General features: G+C 46.8%; 1 protein-coding gene across 2 annotated transcripts in view; it reads left to right on the forward strand.

The window, feature by feature from the left end:
- The window catches only part of NTRK3 (neurotrophic receptor tyrosine kinase 3), a 221,475-nt gene that overhangs the window by 48,141 nt on the left and 149,595 nt on the right, over nucleotides 1-23,739 (forward strand). For both annotated transcript variants that reach the window (XM_051628321.1, XM_051628322.1), the window contains exons 4-10: nucleotides 5,561-5,629; nucleotides 12,644-12,801; nucleotides 15,077-15,219; nucleotides 15,817-15,958; nucleotides 18,124-18,420; nucleotides 21,877-21,900; nucleotides 22,947-23,017. In XM_051628321.1, the coding sequence (XP_051484281.1) occupies nucleotides 5,561-5,629; nucleotides 12,644-12,801; nucleotides 15,077-15,219; nucleotides 15,817-15,958; nucleotides 18,124-18,420; nucleotides 21,877-21,900; nucleotides 22,947-23,017 (904 nt within the window). The remainder of the gene's footprint in view (nucleotides 1-5,560; nucleotides 5,630-12,643; nucleotides 12,802-15,076; nucleotides 15,220-15,816; nucleotides 15,959-18,123; nucleotides 18,421-21,876; nucleotides 21,901-22,946; nucleotides 23,018-23,739) is intronic.

Here is a 23,739-nt window from a genome sequence, read left to right on the forward strand (position 1 = left end):
ACTCACAAAGGAAGATTGCAACTCAAGAGGCTTTATGATTCTGCTGTGTTTGGTGTCAGTGAAGACCTGGGTGCTGCTAAGGACTTCCTTGAGGACCAGAACTGGACTGTAGGTAGTAGCAGACCATGGCTGCAGGACCTCTGTAAACTTACTCCTCCACAGCAGGAACACACATCTCCTGGTGCTGAGCCTGGGCAGGGAGCACAAACAGGAGAGCTGCTGGGATCCAGGAAATCTCAGGCTGACTGATGTAACACTGGGTTTCGTTCTGTTAACTCTGCTGTGGGTGAGCATGGCTTGTGGGCTCCTGGCATTGCCTGGTGCTTTTGCAGGCTCCATCTCAAACATGTCCTGCTGGGCTTTGTGCTGAGCTGCTGGAGATTTCAATTGGGTCTAATATTGCAGAGCCTGATTTGTTGGGAGGCCTGTACTGCCACAGCTTCTGGGACTTGCTGGAGTAATTTTAGCACATTCATTAAGGAAGGACAGTACATTTTTTTCCCTTAATGAGCAAAGCTGCTTACTAAACAGGAAAAAGGGGGGGGGAGGGGGGGAAAGGGAGGGCAGGCTGGGTGATGGGGAGTGTAACATTGCTTTTAGAGGTCACTGGAGTTATCTGGCAGGGACAAGCAAGCCCCAGAGTGAGTTTCCAACATTTCTCTGGTTCAAACCCAAAGCTTTAGCAGCTTACTTGCTACAGAAATCAAGTCTGGATGGAGCTATGTCTTCACCTACAGCAGCATGTGAGGCTGCCCACATTACCCTCACCAGCACCCAGCTGAGCCCCCAGTGAGCTGGGAGATGATGGGAAGCACCCACTGTGCCCAGATCTCAGGAGATGTCAAACTACACCATGCCACTGGCATATCCAGTGCTGGGGACCAGAGCTGAGGTTGTGCATCTTGACTCTCATTTCTGCCAGGCAGTCTCTTATGCTCCCTCAGTCTTAGCTGCTCTGCTCTGTTAATCCTCCCCTGATCAGGATTTTCAGAGTGGCACTGTGTTATTAAAATGTGTGAAAGACATCTCCCATGCAGAAGTAAATGTGTCAGGTTGGAAACAAGGGTGAGTGGAGGATGGAGATGTGTGGAGGAGGGACAGGCATGGAGGGTCCCTCCCCAGCAGCAGTGTTTCTGCCTTTGTGTTGGGCTGAACTGCATAATATAGCTCACAGTTTAATTACAGGGGCTCTTGCTTGTTGGTGTCATTAATGAGGCATCTAGCTTAATTTAGCTGAATAAAAATGGCTTTAATAGTGGAAACACTTTTAGCTGTTGGGTAATTGAGGGAAGAGAACATGCTGTCTCCCTTGCACTGAAGGCCACTTATTTTGGGGTGCACAGATCCAGATTCCTTTTGTCCCATGTCCACTCACCCTTTTTGAAGTGCAGGAGGGGGATGGGTGGAGGGATAAAGCAAGAACTGGGACTCTACTGTCACTCAGGGATAACATCCTGCTTTTGTGATCTATGTGAGGTTGCTGGTGGGGATGTGGTGTGATAAGCCACCTGAAAATCAGGAGGCTTAGGAACTTCAGTTGCTGCAGCAGGAGAGCAAGTGGCCTTGACCCTGAGTCTTGAGTGGGTTGGGTGTCCACTGCCCTCAGCCTGCTCCAGGTGAACTCCATCCAACCTGCTCTTCCAAACTGCCTCCCTTTGAAGCCTGCTCTGGAGGCAAAAAGGCTGCTGGCAGCTATTTCTAGAGACTGTCTCTGTGCAAAATACCATCTTGTGAGTGAAAATGTCCCATGGCAAAGAAGCAGTTTGAATGTGCTCCAGGAGCGCTGATGGCAAGTCTGTCCTGAGAGAGACAGGCTCCTGTTTGCTGCTGTGAAATATGCAGGAAAGGCTTTTGGCTTCCCTCCCCCTGTGTTTCCTTGATGCATGATGGGCCATACTTTATTACAGGTGGAGCTGATGCATGGGCTGTTATAAAGGTTGTCTGGCATCTCTGCTACAGGACTGCCTGCACTGTCCTATAACTCTGCCAAATTTTAATTGCTCAGGCTGAAGTTTTCTGTGTTGTTTGTAAGCTCCTGGCTGAATTGTTTATATTTTAATTTTTATTTCTTTCTATTTTCAAATAAAAACCTGCTCAAATGTTTGAAGTAGTGGAAAGGATGGGGGGGGATGCTCCTGTTGCAGAACACCTGCGCTCTCCTTTTGAGAAGGGGAACAAAAAACTTTGTCAAGGGGTAGGTTTTGCTTGGAAGGCTTGATTTTGCTCCTTATGTAGGCAGAATAATTCTTGATCCAGTTTGAGGTGAGTTTTGCAAAGGTTATTTGCATATAGGTGAGAGGAGGAGCTGCAGCTCTTGTTGGTATACTTGGGTTGGACGGGAGGATGCAAAGGCAGGGAATATCATAGGAAATTTAGACATGGAGAAGGAAATTGTGGATGAGAAACACTTGGGAGTGGCTGGAAGGCAATGAGTAGTGTGAGTCGGTATGTTGGGGAGAAGTGGCTGGATGGGAGTGAAGGTAAATATATTGGAGAGGTGAGACCTGGCACTGCCCAGCCACTGGCAGAGGAGGATGGGAGGTCAGGTCACTGGAAACCACAGGGATCTGGAGCTGACAACAGGTTTATGGCTTTGGAAACAGTAGTGGAAGGCAGAACAGGCAGCTGGAGGTAGGAGAGGACTAGTCTTGGCTGGGAAGGGCCTTGATTTTCCCCAGTATTCTCCATTTATGTACTAAAAAGTACTGTGAAACTCCGTGAGTGCAGCCAAGGTTCGAGCATGGGGGGAACCTCTCAATGCAGAACAGGAGTTACAAAGTGCTGGAGCTGGATTCACCCATGGAGCTGTAATTTAATCTCCTTGTGTGCATGTACTGCAGTACTGTTTCTAATTACACAATCACATACTGTCTTTCCTGGGAAACCTGCCTCATCCGGTGCATGGATGGATCTATTCTGGAGGGAAATCAGTGCTGTGCAGTGAGGTTGCTCTGTAGGAGTTCCAGATCTTTTGTGACAAAGTCGGCAGGTGTACCCTTTGCACATGGAAACTCAGTCCTGGCATCTGACCTTTGGAGTGTTTGGCTTTGTGACAATAATTGTGTTTTTAATGTGTGTTGATATGTGCAACCCCTTTCTGTCTTTGTGCTGAGATCAGAGACCTTTGCAAGGGTCTATTGCAAGGACTTTTCTTACATTTTAATGTGTCCAAGGTGTCTGTTTCCAATGACAAACACATTCCTCTTCCTGTGTGTCCTGGCCAATCTGAAACTGAGCCATTGGTGCATGTCCTCCCTGACCAGCTCTGCAGAAGTCAGTGGTCAGGTTGGATTGGATACTGACTTTGCCCTTTGAGAGCAGAGTCTCCTGCCAGATGTCTGCAAGTGAAGACCCATCCCCTCTGCCTACTTGCTGTGGTTTGTTGCCTGGGGGGAGGGAGGGGGTGGTAGGAGTTGGTTTCCAGGGACTTTAGGATACAAAAAGTAGAGCACATCTGGTTGGCAAAGCTCCTTGCATTAGTGAGGATGTTTCCTTTCTCCATCTCTGTGTCCTAAATTGTAATAACACGATCATGCTATTTTTTGATTCCCTTATTTGCGTGGAAAGCCTGTTGTTTTTTCTCTTCTCTTTCAGAATCCAATTTTCTCTTGACATTTCTGCCTAATGTAGCAAAACATGACCTTTGAGAAAGGACATTCCAGCAAGATTCACTCCCTCCTCTGCATCTCTGCTCTCTCCCACATCTTGCTGTCTCTCATGCATCCCCCTTTACGCTTCCCTCTTCTCCCTGGGTTGGGGGAGGGAGTTGACTGTCTCGCTTTTCAGTAGCAGTGAGTTGTTCCTTCCCCTCCTACTTCTCATCTGTCTTTGCAAAGTTTCCAGGTGCTCAGTGCTCCAGGGTGGATAAAAGGAGTTTTGTGATATTTTTTCTTTCCTCGTGCTTAACTTCACCTGCTATTTTTGCTGCTTTTCTAAACTTTATCGGAGGCAGTTTGTCTACAGCTGTAGGAATGGTGGGATCTTAGTCATGGGAAATGAGGCACCTGTGGTTTGCCACTGTTTCCACAGCAGGATAGTCTGATGTGAAGCAGAGCCAGAATGTAATCATGCAGCACTGTGCCATTGTGGTGTTTGGGCTTGTTCTTCTGCCAGGAGAGCCTTTGGGACGATGGCTTGAGCAGGAGCTGCAGCGGCTGCCCCACTCACAGTTGCAGGGCTTTGGGCTCTGCAACATCCCTTGGTGGCAGGTGGGACAAGACCAGAGTGACTTTTTCCCTCCCTGGGCAGCTGGGCTGTGCCCTCTCTGCACTTGCCCAACATATACCCTTACCTGACATAAGCTGATAAATGATTCTTTCATCCCAAATCCTCATGCATCAGGCCAGATGCCAGAGGATGCTGGAGCCATTCTGGGACTCACTGGTTTAGTTTTAGGTCATTTTTACAAATCAGACAGGAACTGTGGGCTGGGCTGCTGACTGTCACCTCTGTGCCACCGTGTCCTGTGCCTCCTCTCTGGACAGGCAAGAGTTCAATGAATGTCCAAGTGGCTCATACCTCTGGCCCTTCACTGCTCCTCTCAGCCTGCAGGGCTGAAGCAGGAGGGCACCTGCAGCATGGGCACCTGGCAACGGGGAGGGAGCTGATAGGGACAGGGCTGCATTCAGCAAAGGATGTGAGGTATCACCTCCTGTGATTTCTGGAGGCCAGCGTAGATATGGGAGGATTTGAGTCTCTGCTAGAGGCTGTGACCACCCGTCCCTCTGCTCCCCCATGGGCTGTTCTGTTGGTTGCTGACTCTCAGAATGACCAGGGTCCCCAGGAAGGCTGCCAGCTATGGGAAGTGTTGTCACTACCATCTTCTCACCCAGGGCCTTTCTCTTTCTCTGTCTTCTCTCCACTTAGTCTGCCCCGACACATTTATTCTCTTTTTCTTTTAGCATGACTTGAGTTGGTTTTATCCTCTTTTTATCCTCTCTGGCTTTCAGCTGCAGAGGAGATGTCTGCTGGGTTGCAAAGCTCTCCCAGGTAGATGAGATTTATGTTTTTGCAAGTTTGGGCAGATGGAGTGAGGGATGGGGAGCTGCTGGCTGCTGTAGCGGTGGTACCCCTGGGTGCAGACAACACACAGCCATGCTGGGACACTTTGAGCTCACAGCTTCTGCAGATCATGCAGTAACACCTTGGGTAATCATCATGCTGTCGTTTTAACGTGACTGCTACTATTTTTAACGTGATGTTTGTGCTTAATTTTTTTTTTGTTCAAGGTATGTAATTAGACTTGCTCTTTCTGCTTGTGGTTGGTTGAGTTTCAGATTGATGGGCAAGGATAAGACAAATCTTGCTCTGTTTGAATTTTTTGCATCAAATGGCATGATATAAACTGTGTTCCCCCTTGGAAAAAAAAATAAGGAAAATCAGCTGCTTCCATTTGAGTTCATTCTCATTAAAATATCTCATTATGAAATCTAAACTTGGGTCCTTAACTGCTTGGCAGCCTCCTGAAAAAGAAGGATGGTGAGCTCTGGGGTGGTGGTAGGGCCATGGGCAGGAGGAATTATTTACTGTGACTTTTTTTTTTTCCCTTGTTAATTTTCAGAGACCTCTCTGCGAACCGTCTCACCACTCTGTCATGGCAGCTCTTCCAGACCCTTCGACTCTTTGAACTGTAAGTCCCACCTGGAGGTATCTCCTGGGAGAAGAGGGGAGGCTGAGTGGAGGAACCATTTCCAAATAGAGCTATTTTTGAAGCCTGTAAATAATTACCTAGAACTCCAGTGGGCAGCACCATCCTTAGGAGGCTTTCATGGGTACGGGAGCATCAGAGCAGAACTGCTTCTCTTTTAACTTCACAGCAGCTGGCTAATTAATGTTGGGATGATGAACAAGCCTGGAGTAGTAAACGGTTGACTAACTCTGGGAACACACTAGAAATACTTAGTAGGCCAGATTTTGAGTGATTCTTCTCAAATCCTTGTTCCTCATCCACTGCAGGGTAGGGATAACTGTTTTTCTTTAGCTCATGGATATGCTTTATGAGACACCCCTACTTTTTAAGCCTCCTTTACTCCCCAGCTATTGAGGCACCACCCAGCTCCAGTGTAGGAGATGAGACAGTATCTCTCCTGGGGCACTGGTGGCCTTCAGCCTGCTGAATTATTGATAGAGCATTCAGTGCTGTGCTTGAAGAGTAAGTGGACATGAAATCAATGGAGCATTGCCCTGATGACCTGTTTTGTTGAATTTTAGAAATAGTTGTTTGGTGGGTATAAAAAAACATATATGTAGGATTTGTCCCAGAGGATCCTGGGAAGCTCCATTCATCTTCACTGATGATCAATAGAGCTGTAAGCTAGAAGTGACTTACGAAAGAATAAAGACAGTCTTTCAAGTGGGAGTAAGTGTGTTATCACTGATGTTACTGCAGTGTATTTTATTTCTGTCAAATTGTTAAATGAAAAATACTAATAGTGATATTAGAAAATAGAGAAACGCCCTTCTGATGGGGAATCTGCTTGCAGAGTTAAAATGCTGAATTTGGAATTTGTCTCCTTGCTGATTACAGCTCCAAATATTTTTCAAGCCTGGCTCAGGTTTCAAGTTTAATAGCATGAGTCATTTGTATTCTTAGACCTTTACTTATTGTCATTGCACTGTCTGGCAAAACTCAGATTGATGGTTGTTACCCAAGAGAGACCCAAGAGTGGAGGAGCAAATGGGGCTGCAGTCCTGAGCTAGAGGCCCTGGCAGGGCCTGGGGTGATCGTGAGCCTGCAGATTAATGGGAATACTTCATTGAGGCCCATTTTTACGTGGCTTTGTTTCATTTGGTCATGTTTTGTTTCTTCAGGCACATCCCAGGTCTGCCAGCCCAAATTGGGCTCAAAAGATCAATACCAAGCACAAAGGAAATTGAGGTGCTGCTCTTTGGGCAGCAAAGTGCACTTGTTTCCACTTGATGAATAATAGAGTTGGGTTGTCCTGCTGTTGTGATCCTGACAGGGAAGTTGGTGGCTTGGGGTGGCTTTGGTGTCAGCAGAGTCACCTGGGGCCAGTGCTCTGCAGCCTGGCAAACAGGAAGGAGCTGAATTACTTGGCTCTTGTTGGAGCTCTGCTCAGAGTGGTTTTCTTGGAGTTAACAAGCCCCAGTTGATGAAAGAAATGCAGATAGAAATGTGGGAGAAAAGAGTAATGCAGAGAGAAAACATGGATAGAAATGCACAGCCATATCAGCCACGGCTGGTTGATAGGAAGGGGTGGTGGGGTGGAAAAGCAGCACTGATGTGATGTGTGGTGTCCACAGTGTCTCATGGGGAAGCTTCACACCAAGTGAAGCCGGAGCCTGGGCCAGACCTCTCCTGCCACCATGCTGCAAAAGGGGTCTTGGAAACCACCCCCTGGCTCCAGCTCCAGTGAACAGCTTAGACCTACAAATGTGTTTAGCTTCAAGGTCTGGCTTCCTGTTGGTTGGGCTGGAGGAAAAGCCTGGTCAAATTCTTTTTTTCTGAAGAATTGCCTTGTCACTGGTGTTTCCTGAGAAATGTTCCTCTCTGGCTCCTTATCACTAAGGTCCTTCCATCCTTGTGCACATAGGTAGGGTGGTCAGTACCAGAATAACATGATTGTGCTGTTCTCCAAAGCATAACACAAGAGGGATATTTTAGTTGATATCCACTGGGATGTTGGTGTTAATGGGGCAAGGTGATGTGCCTGGAGTGTCCTCCCTAGAGCTGTGAGAACATCCTGATGAACTTTGGATTTGTTTGAGAGAAACCAGCATGGAGATGTAGCCTGAGTGATGGGCTCTGAATAATCATTCACATAAAGATATTAAGAGTTAAGGTAAAGACACATTATCTACTGTAGGGTGGTCACAGTCCTGAGTGCTAGAAGGATGGGACCTGTTGATAAGGAAAACCAAAGACGAGGAGAAATTAGTAATAGATGTGCAAAAGTGGGAAATACTGTGGGGTTTTTTCAGAAATGGAGAGGATGGTTGAGTAGAAGACAGTATTTTTGGCACACTGAGCTTCAAGGAGGCTTCCAAAATCTGGGAAGGAGACAGAATACATGTCCTATATAAAGTGGTTGTGAAGCACTGGTGAAAGCTAGAAAGGGAGTTGTAGACTGACATCAGCCAAGGACTTGAAGTTGAGCCAGAACACTCTGTGAAGGAACAAGGCAGTGAGCAGCAGAAATGGGTGAAGAGGCAGCAAACCTGAGGAACCCAGACTGAGCAGCAGCACTTGTGTGTGGCTTTGGAAAGGCCACAAGACACCAGAGACACACAGATACAGGCAAGAGTCTGTGTTTCCTGAGAGGGTTAGTTCTACAGGAAAGGGAGGCGGGACAAGCACATGTAGGTCTACAATCATTCTCTAGAGGTACCTTATATTGAGTACTGGTGTCCCAGTGCTACCAGCCAGGTGGGGGTCCAGAGGGAGGACAGTCATCAAAGGCAAAGCTATGACTTGCAACAAGGCAGCTGGGAGCAGCAGAACATGCTGGAAGGGAATTGATGGGAGGATTGTCTCCAGGGGAGTGTTGGGAAGTGAGGAACTACAACTGATGGGACATGGAGATTGCCAGGGAACAGGAGACTTAACAAAGCCACTCATCGTGAACATGGAGGAGTAAAGAATGAAAGACTAATGGGAAGATCATGCCATGCTACAAGAGCCAGCAGCTGGATGGGAACTTGGGGCTTCAAACAGCTGCCTGGCATCCCAAGCTCAGGAAGGGGTTATTACTTTAAAGCAGAGTTTTTCATCTTCAGCTGAGCTGAGCTTTTCCCCTGCTGACTCACTGAAGAAAGGATGGCAAAAATGAGGCGCAGTTCCAAAGAATATTATCTCTTTTTTTCTCCTGGCCAGAAGTAAGGCTTGGAATGGTTTCCAGTAACTCCAGCCCTTATTTACACAGGACAGGTTGACCTTGACCAGCAGGGCTTGGGCTAATGTGTGCACAACTCTTCCTAAGTCTGAAGCTGAGTGTGTGCAGGGAAACATCCAACACATGCAACAGTTCATAAACTTTGGACTCGGAGCCTTTCTTATCCAGAAGCCACAGCTGGTTTCCTCTGTCCTGTCCTTGGCTTCCTTTGTCATGTCCTCAGAGAGCTTAGGGCTGACACTTCAAGAAATCCCTTCCCAGAAAGACCTGAGGCTCTGGATCCAATTACATCTTTGGTTGTACAAAACCTTGTAGTCCTGAGCATCTTGCTGCTCTGCCCAGCCCCTCAGAATTTCTAATACCAGCAGCCCCTGCCAGCTTGCCCTGCAGTGGATTTCTGCAATGCTACAGCCAGAGGCCTTGGTGGGGATGGGGCACAGCACATATCTGTTACTGTTAGGAGTCCAACTTAACATCATCTGTGCCTCTAGATTAAAAATTTGCTGCCAACAGCCACACTAATAGAGTTGTAGCTAGACACTGGGTACTTGCCTGCTCTCTGCATCAGCTAACCCTGCTGTCAGGCACGACGTGTCGCTCCCTGACTTCTTCCCTCTTTATTCCATCTCTATCTGGCAGGGCTTTGGGAATAATAGTTTCGGCTGGACCCCCAAGAGAAGCCTTGGTTTTGGGAAATAAATAGACATAGAAAACATTATAGATTTTGTTCTCTCTTTGCTGAGTGCTTGTTGATTTTCAAACTTAGGAAAACAGTGTCAGTCCTGAGGTAGGAGAGTGTTTTAATTGCAAGCGTGTGAAGTCTTGGCAGTACTTTTATGGGAAGCAAAACAGACACATGGCAAGGATTTCTGCTGCCCTCTGAGAGGGTTTAGCTGCAGAGAGCTTTGCTTTAGCTGATGACTGGGGAACTGTGGGACTAAGTGTGTATCTCGTTTCACTGCCTAGCCTGAAAAAAACATGCTCCATGTGTGTGAAGTCTTGTTTGTTACAGTATGTCCTGGGATCTCTCTCCTGCACTAGTCCACCCTGGTGTAGGCTGTCCAGGCAGTTTTGGGAGGCAACAGGTACCGCTTTCTATGAGGAGTGAAGCTGGGCTTAGCCAGGCACCTGTGGCTCTGACTTGGTGTCTGCTTGGCTCCAGGGGTTCAGCTCTGTCATCGTCCCCTCAAATGACAACATAGAACATGATTGTCCCTGTTTTGCTCTGTCCCAAACATAAGCCCTAGAGAGTGCCTGCTTTGTGAAGGGCTGTGCCTGGAGCACACCCTGCTGCAAGCCTGTGCTTTGCCTGGGGCTGGTGGATGACTCTGACTCCTGCAAAAAATATCCTTCAGGTCTACTAGTCCTCTCCAGGAGTAAGCTGTGCCAGATATCTCACAAGAAGGAGCCCTGTGCCTGAACTCTCACTGCAGTGCTGCTTCACCCATTTTGCACATGACAGCAGCAAAGACCTCTTTTTTTGCCCTGCCATGCCTTTCAGCACCAGTTTTTGTCCTTCCTGCTGTGATGGGAGATGTCTTCGCAACACATAGTGGTGCCTTCTGGCCCTACAGTGGGTTTTGGCCAAAGGGCATCTTCTGTTACCTGAGGTAATTCTTCTTCTTGAGGAAAGAGGAAGGAGGAGGTTGGAGGTAGTGGAAGCATGTTACAGAAGTCATGGAAGAGTTAGCAGGTGATACAGCTCCTAGTGATGTCTGGGAATATTGATGGCATCTGAGGAGGTTCAGATTTTGGAGGACAGTATGAGCATGGAAATCTCTATGTACTTCTCTAGAGAGCCAGCTGGTGTGGAAGGGTGGGCATCAAGTGAGGAGGAAGGGCATTTCCCTTGTGTCAAGAGTGCTTTTGCAGTGTGTGTTTTTAAAATATGGTTGCCTGTATCCATGTCCCTTCTACCCCCAGTGCCATGCCAGCTGCTGGTGGCACTCGGCACATCCAGCCAGTGATGGGAGTTAATTTGTGCAAAAGCCCCTCTGGGGGTCTTGATTTAGAGTGAGTTACATCACTGATGCTGGGGCAAGTTGTGGGTAAGTTCTACACTGGAGCTCACTGCTCCTGCATTATTCATGGGTCTTCATGAATTAGCAATGGGCAGCAAACGCTGCTGTTTCTTTCTTATGGAGCTGCCCTGAAGTGCTGGGACAGCAGCTCTCCCCACCAGCCTCCTTCCCTGAGGATAATTGCAACGGAGCAGAATTTCTCCCCTGTTGCCTCTAAGCTTCCCCAACTCTCTGCCAGGTCCCAGGGTATAACTCTGGTTACCTGCTTTGCTGTTAGCTGAGCCCATGGCTTTTACCCACATCCTGCTTGGTAGCAGTGACCTTGGGAGAATCCCGAGGAGAATGTGGATTCATGGCCATGCTGAAGAGGTTGCAAAGCCTGTGTGAGGCACTGGCAGTAGCTGTCATAGCACGCAGGGAGTACCTTGTCTTTTGAGTCCCACCAAGTCACTGTGCTAATCTCCTCTGCTCTGTTAAATTTAGTGCTTTGGCCTTTGAGTCACTTGTCTGAGCCTTGTACCTGACTTGCAAAGGTTTAGATGCTTTTAATGGGAAAGCAATGAACTGGGTGCTACCAGAAGATCCCTTCTTGTCCCTTCTTTTGTAGTACTATATGGATGAACCAGCAGCTACACATGTTTGGAAAGTTGGTTGTAAATCCTGCTAGTTGGTGTAATTAATTTTGTAAAAGCAAGCATGAATTTTGCAGTAACACATGGAACAGACCAGAAAGCCATCTTCCCCCTGTATGGCAGGGAGATCCAGATGTCACGTGAAGCAATGGTTTGACTTTTGGAGATACCCTTCCGCTTTGGGGTGAATGAACTTGCCTTTTGCACTACTGGTTCCTCTACTCCCTGCTTTATTTTGCTTCACAGTTATGTGGGGAGATATTTTGTTTGTTCAGGCTCTATGTCCTGTTTTACTATTGTTGCAACCCACGTTGGTAACTCAGCCTGTGCTGGCTGAGCACTGGGCTTTCCTCCCTGTTGGGACCTGCCCTCCCTGCATCTCCACAGAGAACTGCAGGGCTTTAAAAATGTAAATGAAATGGTTAATAGGTTGGAAAATCAATTACAATAAATATTCCTGGTATATAAACTATGTGTAAATGTGTTTTAAATGAAGTACATTAAAGACAGTGCACTTTTTTTTTTCCATTTCTCCTGGCCAGGTCAGCAGGGTCTCAGCACAGTGCTGTTTGATTTGATTAAAATGCATGATACCCTGCCCATTAGCTTGTGTCCTGGGTCATCAGGAGGCTGCTCTTGTACAAGGTACTTAGAGAAGAGTCATCAGCTTCCCTGAGAGCTTGTAGGGGTTGGAAGGTGTGATTTTCCCAGCAAGGTCTTGGACCCACACTGAAGTGGGATTTGTAGGCATGACTCAGTTTTTTAGGGCAGCGAGGAGCTGCCTACTGCTTTGCCGAGGGGTGGATGGTTTGGCTGTCTGGACAACACTGCTGTGGAACTAAGCTACAGATGTGCAGATCTTGCACTGAAAGATGTGTGTTGCCCTGGGAGATGTAAGACCTTGTGTGCGTGTGTGAACGCATGGATGTGTAACTGTGGTCTCTCGAGTCAGGAGAGACGTGAACAATGGCAAACCAGATGTGAACCAGGCAAATAAAGTGGAAGAGATTCTCCCCTGGCTCAAACAGTCCCCTTGCCACTGACATGGTGGCTGTCCTTGGGAAGCCTGGAGCCCGGTGGTGGCCCTACCTGTCCTTCCTCACTCCACCATCCTTCCTCACCCTCTCTCTGCCCATAGGAGACTAGAGAGGAACCTTTTTAACTGCAGCTGTGACATCCGCTGGATCCAGCTCTGGCAGGAGAAGGGTGAAGCAAACCTGCAGTACCAGGAGCTCTACTGTATGAACATGGATGCTGCCATCATCTCTCTGCAGGAGATGAACATCACCCAGTGTGGTAAGGTGCAGCCAGGGCTGGGTGTGGAGGAGACCGGGGGGGTGCTGGGAGGGACCCCTGCCATATCCAGCACCTCTGGTTCAACCAGTCTCTTGGGGAACCTGGTGCTCACATGATCCCACTTTGTGGTCAAGTAAAAGATGACTGAAGCTGATTGGGGGTAGTATGTGGATTAAAACCAGGTTATCTGGGTAAATGTGGGTCTGCTGTTACTGTATGAAGGAAGGTATTGGGTGATTTGGGGCATTTCCTTCACTGAAGTGCTGTGAAGGATTTAACAAATGTCAGTGTGTATGTGATGAGTCTATATGGTGCCTTGATAAAGGATGTTTCCTGTTGCTCTACCACTGTCTAAAAAATCCTAGAGCATATTGTTAAAAGATGCTCCTACCTTATCTTTCATGGTTATTCTTAAACACGTATGTGTTCATTTTCTTTTGTCTTAGTTTTTTTTCAATTGAAAGCCCACGTCTGTGGGGAAGAGGCAGGAGTGACTTTGTCTCTTTCTGCTTCCTGCTGATGTTTAAAAGACCAGTGGCCGCAGGAGCAACATGAGGCATGTTTAATAGTCATCCCTTTAGCTTCACCTTGCTCGCACATCAGCTGCCTGTTCGGTGTCAGTTTTTGCTCTGCTATTGATATTATTGGAAAGCATCCCTTGCAGAGCAAGGGGAAGGAGGTGTCTCTTCAGCAGAGCAATTGAACTGTCTGTGTGCAAGCAGCTGTCAAGCTCGTGGGCTGAAAGAAGAAGGAAAACCAGAGGTTTTATTTTTCTGATAATTGTCTTCTGTTCTAGGAATATTTTTTTTTTAATGGCAGTAGCAGACAAACAGCATGCACTCTTGGATTTGCATGACTTTTTTTTTTCCCCCCAAAGTTCATGATGTCCCTTTATTAAGTTCTGGCAATTGGCCAAACTGTGCCTGCATGTGGATGAACTAAAAAGGTTTGAGAGTGTGCTGTAATTTCCTCCCCACATGGGAAGAATAATCTGCAAGGATTAGAGGGAAAAAAACCCCACAACCCTAGGGATCAGGGACAGGAGAAGGTGACTCTGTTAATGGTGATATTAAACTGGAGGTGACAGCAGGGTGCTGGTTTGGGAACAAAAATGATGATGATGTGCAGGGTGGGCATTGACCTTGCAGTCTCTTGGAAGGGCACTGATCTGCTTTCCTCCAGAGAAGTCTTTCTGTTCTGGCCTTGAGATGATTCCAGGGATGTTGTAACAACACTCCATTGATATTTGTGCTTTGTTGCTGAGGGCTGGCATAGCTTTGTGAGGCCCTGTTTGGTACCAGCTCAACCCGGAAAGATCGTGCGTGTCCCTGTTGTTTCCCTCTCTGCTGATTCCTGTCACCTATGCAGCTTTCTCAAGTCTTGACTTCTGCCTTCTTTCTTCTGGCATCCCCTCAGATCAGTGCAATGTTGCTTCCTCTTGATGTCCCACCCTGATGGCAGTGAAAGGATGTGTATCCCTATCCATGACTGTGGGTTAATGTGATGGCTGCTGCTGCCCTGTGATGAGAAGGGACCTCTGGCCAGTACCCCCTACCCAGTTTGCCTCTACAGGGAGCCCAGAAAGCCTCCCCCATGCAGGAAGGCTGTTTGCCCTTCTTCTTGCAACCTGCAACTGTCTTTTTTCATGTTGTAAGGATACTTGGCACCTGTGGCAGCAAGTAAGGAAATGGTGTAAATCAGAGCCACCATAAATCAGTGAATCTCTGCCACCACCAAGGAAGAACAAGGGCACCTTTTATTAGAGAGCTGCAGTTAATATGAGGACACATCCTTGGTCATCTTCTCTTGATTGTTATAAATTAGAGGGACACTATCCTTGCCCAGAGTGCTGGGCACTCTGTGCTTTGTCCCTGGAGGTGGGAACACTTTGGATCCTCTCCCAGCACATGCAGTGTTCTTGTCCCAGATGACTGCCCTCAAGAGCAGCTTCTGTGGGAGTAGAAGAGATGGGGAAGGGGAGGGCTGTGTGAAGGGAAGAGGAGCCAGAACTGGACACCAATTCGAATCCGAGTGTGATGGGAGGCTCTGTTCAAGTGGCATATCTCCAGCATCCACACTTTCCCTCGTCTTCATGCCTCATCCTTCCTTAAGCAGGACAAGACCATGCCATTACCTCCTGCTACTTATCCCTGGGTGCTGGAGGCTGATTTTGGGAAACAGCTGGGCAGAATCTGGGTTCACGTGTGTGCACCCTGCAGCTGGCTGTAGAAAGGGCTGCTCCACACCTGAGCACCTTGGTGTCTGGCTCTTCTAGACCTTCCTGAGATCAGCGTGAGCCATGTGAACCTGACGGTGCGGGAAGGGGAGAACGCGGTCATCACCTGCAACGGCTCGGGCTCGCCCCTGCCCGATGTCGACTGGACGGTGGCCGATCTCCACTCCATCAACACACACCAGGTAAGGGCTGTGGAACCTCAGTGCTGCCCGTGTCCAATGTGGCAAGGGCAAGGCAGGTGCCATTGGTTCACCAGATTGTGCACCCAGGGCAGAGGTCAGGTGGAGACCGCTGTGAGAAGTGCAAAGCGGTTGTATCCAAAGCAAAACTGAGGCTATGCCCTATCCACGTGAGAACTTGGGAACTACCTGAATGCAGCAGAACTTTATGGCTAGAAAGTAAATGTGAGATAGCTTTGTATGTCTGTGTTTCCTAATGAAATCAGCTCATGTCTCCTCTAATGAAATTACCTGTTTACAGAGGTGTCTGCAACAGCATTAGCTGAAATCAGCAGCTAAGCAAACTTTCCTAGAGGCAAGCTGTGTTCATCAGTGCTGTAATGCTGTGGCTCTCACCCTGCCAGTAGTTCCTCTTACAGGATATAGTGTCCTTAATCAAATGAGGAAACACTTCCCTTATCCAGATCCTAGTTTTCTTTGGATTTGGAGACCTTGCATCTAATATGGAAAGCAGGATCCTCACCTTCTGGCAGTGGCTGCAGAGAGGAGTGAAGCCAACAGACACTGATTTCTGTCTGTATTTCTCTCTGGGATTTTTAGACCAATCTCAACTGGACCAATGTTCATGCCATCAATTTGACCTTGGTGAATGTCACCAGTGAGGACAATGGGTTCCTGCTTACCTGCATTGCTGAGAACGTGGTGGGGATGAGCAATGCCAGCGTGCTGCTCACCGTTTACTGTAAGTAGCAATGGAGAGACATTGACCACAGGAGAAGCTGGAGGGCTGCCCTAGGAACCATGAGAATGCATGACCACTTGCTACCTGTCATATACTGGTTTTGTGGATGAGGAATAGGAGCTGAGCCCAGTGAGGAGGAGGTGGATCCTTGCATAGCTCTTTTAAGTGCCAGTATTCTTGCTTTTCTGGAGCTTCCAGTAATGCAGAAATGAGCACTAGAGCAGCAGTGACACACTGGTGGTGGACATCTCTCCACCCATCTCTTGGAAGAACCAGCAGAGTAAAGAAAATCTGTAGAGAGGCAAAAACTCTGTTTACAAACATAGAGCTGCTCACCCTGATGCCATGTAAGAGGTTAAATGTCACCCTTGCTAAAGCCAGTGTAAATCTTGCCTCTGATTTCAGGACTGTTAGCACTTCCTCCCAGATCTGTTCCTGCAAAGTTACACTGCAAACACCGTGTAAACACACGTCAAATTCCAACTGTTCGCTTTTCACTGCAAGTAGCTAAACTTTCTCTGTGCTTTCTAATATAACTTAACACAAACCTGACCTTAAGAGGAAGTTTACACAGCTTTGTGCTCCCAAGCAGCTGAGATTTACTATGTGTTGCTCTGTCTGTAATATTTGCCTTTACTCTGTAGTTTGAAAATCTGTTCCCCAACCCTGCCGGGTAGAGCAGAGACCCACGTGGGATTCTGGCTCATCTTGGTGAACCCACTTGTGTTGCATGTCCAGTGCAGTGCAGGAGCCATGGTTAAAGACAAAGGGTCACAAGGGACTGGAAAGAGGAAAGCAGATGCTTTACTACTTTCATCTTCCTCCTGATAAAAACTATTGATAGTTTGAAGAATGGAGGCAAAGGCTGCATCAGCTCAGAGGTGACTGGTCAGCAAGCAGATGTTTTTGGCACTGCATTTTAGCATCTTTTTCTCTACACCTTAAACAGCACTGTGCCAATACCTATTTTTGCCTGTGTAATCCTCTAAGCTGCTGACAGTTTCTGCTTTCCCTGCTCTTGCTACCCAGACCCATCACTCAGGCTGTAATTTTACGCTGAAAAGATCTGGGTTTGTGTGTGTAGGTGGCTGCCTGTTTGGAATCCTCCCTGCCAGGAAGATGTGAAAAACCACATGCAAATCTTGGCTTGTGAGCGAAAGGAGGTGGCTGGGACACAGCTGTGTGGTTCAGGGCAGCTGGGTAGGAGAATTTTGCTCAGCTCCTACCAGAGCTGTACCTCTTTCTCCTACCACCATCACTGTCTGAAAAATTCACCGTAATTTTTCAAAAAAATGGGTCAAAATTGGTGCATTGTTTTGTTCCTTGTAGAGATGCCCCGTGGTTTGAATTTGCAGCTGGATGGTACCAGGAACAGGAGAGCTGTAGGGAAGACCTGCATCATTTTGTGTCCTCTGTCTTTGCATAAAACTTTGTTCTTACAGTTCAGGTCTTGCCAGACTTGGGGTTTGGGACCTTACATGTAGGCATCATAAATGGGGTTTCAGAAGCGATTTCAGAGCACCATTGGAATTCTTGGATTGTCCTGAGGGGAAAGAAGATGCATATGCAATAAGTTGCAGGTGGAGCCTCTGCTTGTCTCTTCCCTCTCCCACTCTACTCCTGTTAATTAAAACACCCCTGGAGGGTGTTCGGCGAGTGAGAACTCCTTTGGGATATTCAGGCAGTCAAAACCCCCAAGGACAGGCAGTCACTGAGGGACGTTTGCTTCCACAGCTATGGAATCCAAAATTGCTCAGTGTGACAAGAGAGCTCCCATGGGCACCTTGCACATCTGTAGTGTAACTGTGCTACCTCCGTGTTCTCCTAACAGGGACAGGTGGCCCCCGTCAGGGGAGGAGAACAGCAGTTGGTGTGTGGACCAAGTAACTCCAAGCGTAATTGTTTCTGGGCTGGTGAAAGGACCATCCCTGTTGTTAATTTGTACCCCTGTTTGAAAGCCCAGGAGAGCTGGCTATGGTTCAGATCCTCCTTCTGAGGAGTGTGGAATGGTTCTTGTGTCTTAAAGCTGCTTGTTCACAGACATCCACGGGAAGAATAGAAGGAACAAAGGATTTTGCAGGTTGTTTTCAATAATCTTAATTTCCGTGGTGCACAGAGACATGATGTGGGGTGTGCTGTGAGCCTGCCATGTTTCTCTCTGATAGATCCCCCTCGCATCCTAACCCTGGAAGAGCCGGTGCAGCACATGGAGCACTGCATTGCATTTGCAGTGCATGGGAACCCAGCTCCCACCCTTCACTGGCTGCACAACGGCCAGGTCCTTCAGGAGACAGAGATCATCCACATGGAGTTTTACCAACAAGGGGAAGTGTCTGAGGGTTGCCTGCTCTTCAACAAACCCACTCACTACAACAATGGCAACTATACGATTGTGGCCACCAACCAACTGGGCTCAGCCAACCAAACCATCAAAGGACACTTCCTTGAAAAGCCCTTTCCAGGTAGGGTATTCTGTTTATCTCATTAGGGTTGCTTGCAATCCAGAGGTCTTACTATGGCCCCACCACAAGGTCTTGACAACCCAAGCTGACCTTTGTCTGAGCAGTGGGTTGGAAGAGGTGACCTCTGGAGGCCTCTTCTGACTAGTATGATTCTCCTCAAGTGTTCTTTGGTGTCATAACTCTTTGATGCAGAGAGAGAGACACTAACTGATTTAGATATAATCTGTAGTGGTTTGGGGTATTGGTTTTGGGGTTTTTTTGTTGGTGTTTTTTTTTGTTTGTTTGGTGGGATTTTTTAACATCTTTAGAGAATTCAGTGGGAAGAGGTTGTAAGTTTGGTCAATTATTTTGAATCTTCTCTGGGGTACCCCAAAGAAGTTGCTCTTTTTTTTTGAGAGATTTTTTTTGAGAGAACCCACTCTTCTATGTAATTGTTAGTTATAAACTAAAGAAAGGAAAGCCCACTGAAGTGATGCAGTTCTTCCCTTTTCTTCTAGCTTGCATTTGTGAAATGATTGTAGCTGGATGCAGCAGTGTCAGGATTGTTTTCTCTCTAAAATGATGTGCAATTCCAGGATGACAGGTCTACAAAAGATGCAATGGCTCAATTAGAAGCTCTGCACTAGTTTGCTGGGATTTCTTAACTGATTGTTTGAAATTCCCTGTTGTAGTCCCTAGAGATTCAGGCGTTCACTGAAAAAAAATAAAAACAACAAAAAAGCATTTGAGGACATGAAGATCCAGCTCTGGGGAATGCAGTAGACACTTTCATGGTGACCTGTTTGCTCTATAGGAGCGTGGAGTGTCTTGTTCTCCTCTCATTGCAGCACCACTCCAGCCATCATGGAGTTAAGATCTCTACATGCTGCAGCCTTCAGGAATGATGCCATGAGGAAGTGGCAGCTCTAAACTGGCCCCTGCAGCCCAAAAAAATCCAGCAAAATAGGGCGTTCTCTATATTTAGCAAAATACCAACGGAACACTCATTTATTATTTATATCACACCATATATGTACACAGAGTTTTCCTGCAGGTCAAATATTGTAAATGCAAACCCAAATCCCAGCCTTGAAGATCTGACAGTTGAACAAATGAGCTGATACGGATGGGAGTGGAATATTTGTATTCTGGTTTCAAGGATGATGCCTTGTTTGGCTATCTGACCTCTTTATGTTTCCTTCTGTCAGGGCAGAAGAGCAGCTTATCAAATGTAGGTGGTGAGGAGAGGTCCAGGTTTGCAGTGTCAGCTCTGTCAGGTCCCACCTCTGAGACTTTGCTTCCCCATCTGTGAAATGGGGACAGCTCTTAAGTAGGTGCTGGACCTCCAGAAAAGGGAGCAGATCTGCCATTCCAGAGGGCTGATTTTGGAAATGGATCTGAGCTGTGCTGTGATGTGGGAAGGCACGTTGGTGTTTGCAGAGCTCTTGTGGCAGAGGTTCTGGGAGAATGGGAATGTGTGAAATATATATAAAATATTGCCACTCTTGAGTGCACTTTCACCCACGTCTTGTATGTGGTGTTGGTGTGGAATATTTACAGATCCTGAACCATCTCTCAGCAGGAACTGACCCATTTCTTTTATTTCTTCTGATCTGAAGACCCAAGCTGTTCCTCACCCTGGAAGACCCTGTCAGCCCAATGTGGATTGTAATTTACTTGCCTTGAAGTTTGTTGCTCTGTCCACCACCAAAGCTGACATTAACACTCAATGCACCTGACATTTATAAATTCCCACTTGAAAGTAGATTCCTGCAGAAAATGCCACGAATTGAAGGTTTTCCAGTGTGGTTTATTCAAGACACTTATTGCCTATCGATACTCACACGTGCAGGGGTTTTGTTGACACTACCCAGGATGAGATTGTTAGGCTTAATTAATGAAAGTATAGTGGCTGGAAAATTTTGTATCAGTGTAGAGAAGGACCTGTGACCATGTTGTTTGTTGTTGTTTTTTTTTTTTTTAGAAATCCCTGGTCTGCAGCCTCTTACTGGTATGGTTCCAGGCTGTGTTTTTCAGGTTGAGAGGGAAAAGGTGCTGTGAGAAGCTGGATGGGAGCTGGGAGATATGTCCCATGCCATATTCTGCTTCTCTGTGATGCTGTGGCTCTATGAGTCAGGGCAGTGGATCTCAGGACAGATTTGTGTCATCTACTGAAAAAAATCTCATCTCATGTTGTTATTGGCATCTCTACCATGGGCTACCATCTCCATATTTAATCCACAAAGTTTAGTGGACCTACCTCCCTTCCTTGATGAATGTTCAGTTCTTAGGGAGCTTCTCACGGAATTCAAGTTGGCTGAAATTCCCTGTTTTATACTTCAAAAATAGGGTTTAGTGGGAAAAAACTTTTTATGGGTTTCCATTGAATTTGCCTAGTTCAGCAGAGAAAAGCAGAAAGGAGAAAATGGAGAAGCAGCAAGACTACTACAAATAGACTCTGTCCGCTTTAATAGGAAACAAAAAGTACTCCAAATGAAATATTTCTTCATTTTCTCTTGCTAGAAAAAGCCAAGGAAAGTTACCCTTCTGCTTGACTTCAAAAAAAATATTTTTTCAGATTTTTTCCCTGGGTTTGGAAAGCTGTGTTTGTCACCCAGGGGTTGTTTTACACTTCTGTCCAAACCTCACCCGTGAATGTTTCCGTATCCTTCCAGGAGTCCCTTTGCCAGCAAAGCTGTGTAAACTCCAGTTAATATTTGGCTCAGTTTCTTATATGGGCAAGTGAATTGAAAGCTGATGTTGTTCTCATGCTATGTAAACTGAGTGTCACAGAGAGCTTTAGACATCATTGTCTGGGGCCTCAGACGCCTTCAGAGCTGAAGGAGCTTTACTGAATAGAGTGGAGCAGCCAGGAGGCTGACAGCAGAGACTAGTGTGGCTGTCTTGGGCAAGAAGCAGCTCTGGGACAGGTACAGCCTCCATATGCAGTTCAGATGCTGTTAGCTTTCATGAGTGGCTCAGGCTATGGAAGGAGCCCAGAGGAGGTCTCTAGCCCTCTGTTCCAAGGTGGACTGTCTTCCTGGGAGCTAGTCCTCATCCCCATAGGACTTTCTCCCTGGGCAAATTCTGCTTCTCTCCCCTCCACCTCTATCCTGCTTAACCCATGTGTCGATTTTTGCTCACCTGCTGGGAGAAGGGTTGTTTAAGAACGATTCAGAAGTCTTCACACAGGGTGCTGGGTGCTGCTGCTCATTGTTCTTTGTTTTGGCAGTAGCATCCTTCTGCTCCTGCTTCAGCCCTGCACAGTTACCCCTGCACACTCCATCTTGACCTCAGGAATGTCCTACTGCGACATGTGCTGCAATTTCCAGTTACAGTTGCCCAACAGGACAAAATACAAAATACTTTTGTTTCCTGGGCTCTTTGGGGTGGTGGAGTGTGTCTGAGAGGGATTGGGAATGAGAATTCTCCCTTTGCCATGCTGCTAACTGTTGCTTTTCTTTGTCCTTTCTGCAGAGAGTACAGACAACTTTGTATCAAGTAAGTGTCTCCTTGCCCTCTGCCTAGTGTTGGTTGTTTTTGGTTTTGTTTTTTTGTCACTCCTTCTGCACTTCTGTGACTTATGTGCTCCTGAAGGAAAAATCAGGAAGCCAAAAGCAAGTCGAGGGAGGCTGCACAAATAGACTGGTTTCTGGCTTCTCTATGCATGAGAACTTTTAATAGAATCATAGAATGGTTTGGGTTGGGAGGGAACTCTAAGATCATCTAGTTCCAGTTCCCCTGCATGGACAGGGACACCTTCCACTAGAACGTGTTGCTCAAAGCCCCATCCAACCTGGCCTTAAACACTTTCAAGGAAAGTGTATCAGCTGGGCAGCCTCTAGAGCCCAAGAGATGCTGTAGTGACATCCTGAAGAAGGTCTTATAGTGGAAATTAGTCTTTGGGGTCTTAAATGTCAGGGCTGGAGATAAATATCCCTGAACCTCTACCTGTTTTGTTGTGGTGTAGCAGGAGTCTTAAATAGATGGAAGCTGTCCAATTCACAAAGCAGTTGTGGATAGCCCATTTACAACTTTCCCTGTAGTGTGGACAGAGATGAGAAACAGGACTCAAGTTCTGTCATGTTTGCTCAACAGAATCATTTTTTATTGATTTGGTTTTTTGGGGTGTTTTGTTGTTTGTTTTTTTTTTTTTTTACTTTGAAAAACATCCAAGTAACTATTTCTTTGGAGCAAGTTCTGCTGGAGTCCATCTCATGATTTAACCCTACTTAGCCCAGTAGACTTCTGAAAACTCCAGGAGAAGGATGGGGTGGAAGTCTCTACCATAGAGCACCAGGCACTCAAATGTTTCTCATTTGTAAGGCTGGAGTGACATCAGCATTGCCCTGCTCTGTGTTTTTTCTGGTGATGTGCACAGGGAACTCTGGTTGATTTTGATGCCTTTTGAAACTGAAGGCTGCAGCCTCTGTTAGGAGTGAAGTGGTTATTTCATTAGATCAGGCCCTGCCACTGGGGATGTGCTAGTGCCATGGAGTCCCATGGGAGCCACACTGAATGTTCTGTCTTTGGTGTTTTGGTTTCAGTCGGTGATTATGAAGTGAGTCCCACTCCACCCATCACTGTGACCCATAAACCAGAGGAGGACACTTTTGGGGTGAGTCCTGTCCTCTTCTCTGCAGAGCTGTTTTGCATGTATTTCTTGTTGCTGACTCAGTATTTACATTCCTCGGCTGCTTTGAGGTGTTTTCAAGGAAAATCTCTTCCTTTATGACTCAAGACAACAATCAGGAGGATTTTCAGGCTTGTGTCAGGCAAGTAAATACTGACATGAGCCGTCTGATCCTCTTGGGTCTGCAGTGTGGATCTAGGAAGCTCTTTGAAAATAAGGCATCCTGTGAAGTTGCTGCTGGCAGAGTCAGAAATTCTCACTCTAAGAAAGCAGCACCCAGTGAACAAACAAAATAGGCAATCGAGTTTTTCAGACTGTTATTGAGGTGTTAAATTTTGCTCTGTGAGAAGACTCAGATTTAGCTTAGATCAATTCTGTCAGTGCCAGGTTGCCCTCTCTCCTGCTCTGCAGGACATGCCAAAAATGAAACTGGAAAGAAAGCCTGGGGCTTATCAGATTGCAGCATTGTCTTCCTTCTGCAGAATCCAGGTAGCAAAAGAAAAAAAGTCTGGAAGTGTTGGTAGATAAAAATAACATGCTACACAATCACTCTAATTCTGTAAAAATTTTAAGATCTGGAAACCCACCAGGTGTTCACAGAATGAACAAAACTCAATCCACCCTGGTTTAGGTTCTCATCCAAATGAGTCTCCTATAACTGAAGTGAAACTTTGAACAGTGAGACTGGAGTAATAATGTGCACTGAT

Source organism: Apus apus, chromosome 10, assembly GCF_020740795.1.
Source record: "Apus apus isolate bApuApu2 chromosome 10, bApuApu2.pri.cur, whole genome shotgun sequence".
Classification (NCBI taxonomy): domain Eukaryota; kingdom Metazoa; phylum Chordata; class Aves; order Apodiformes; family Apodidae; genus Apus; species Apus apus.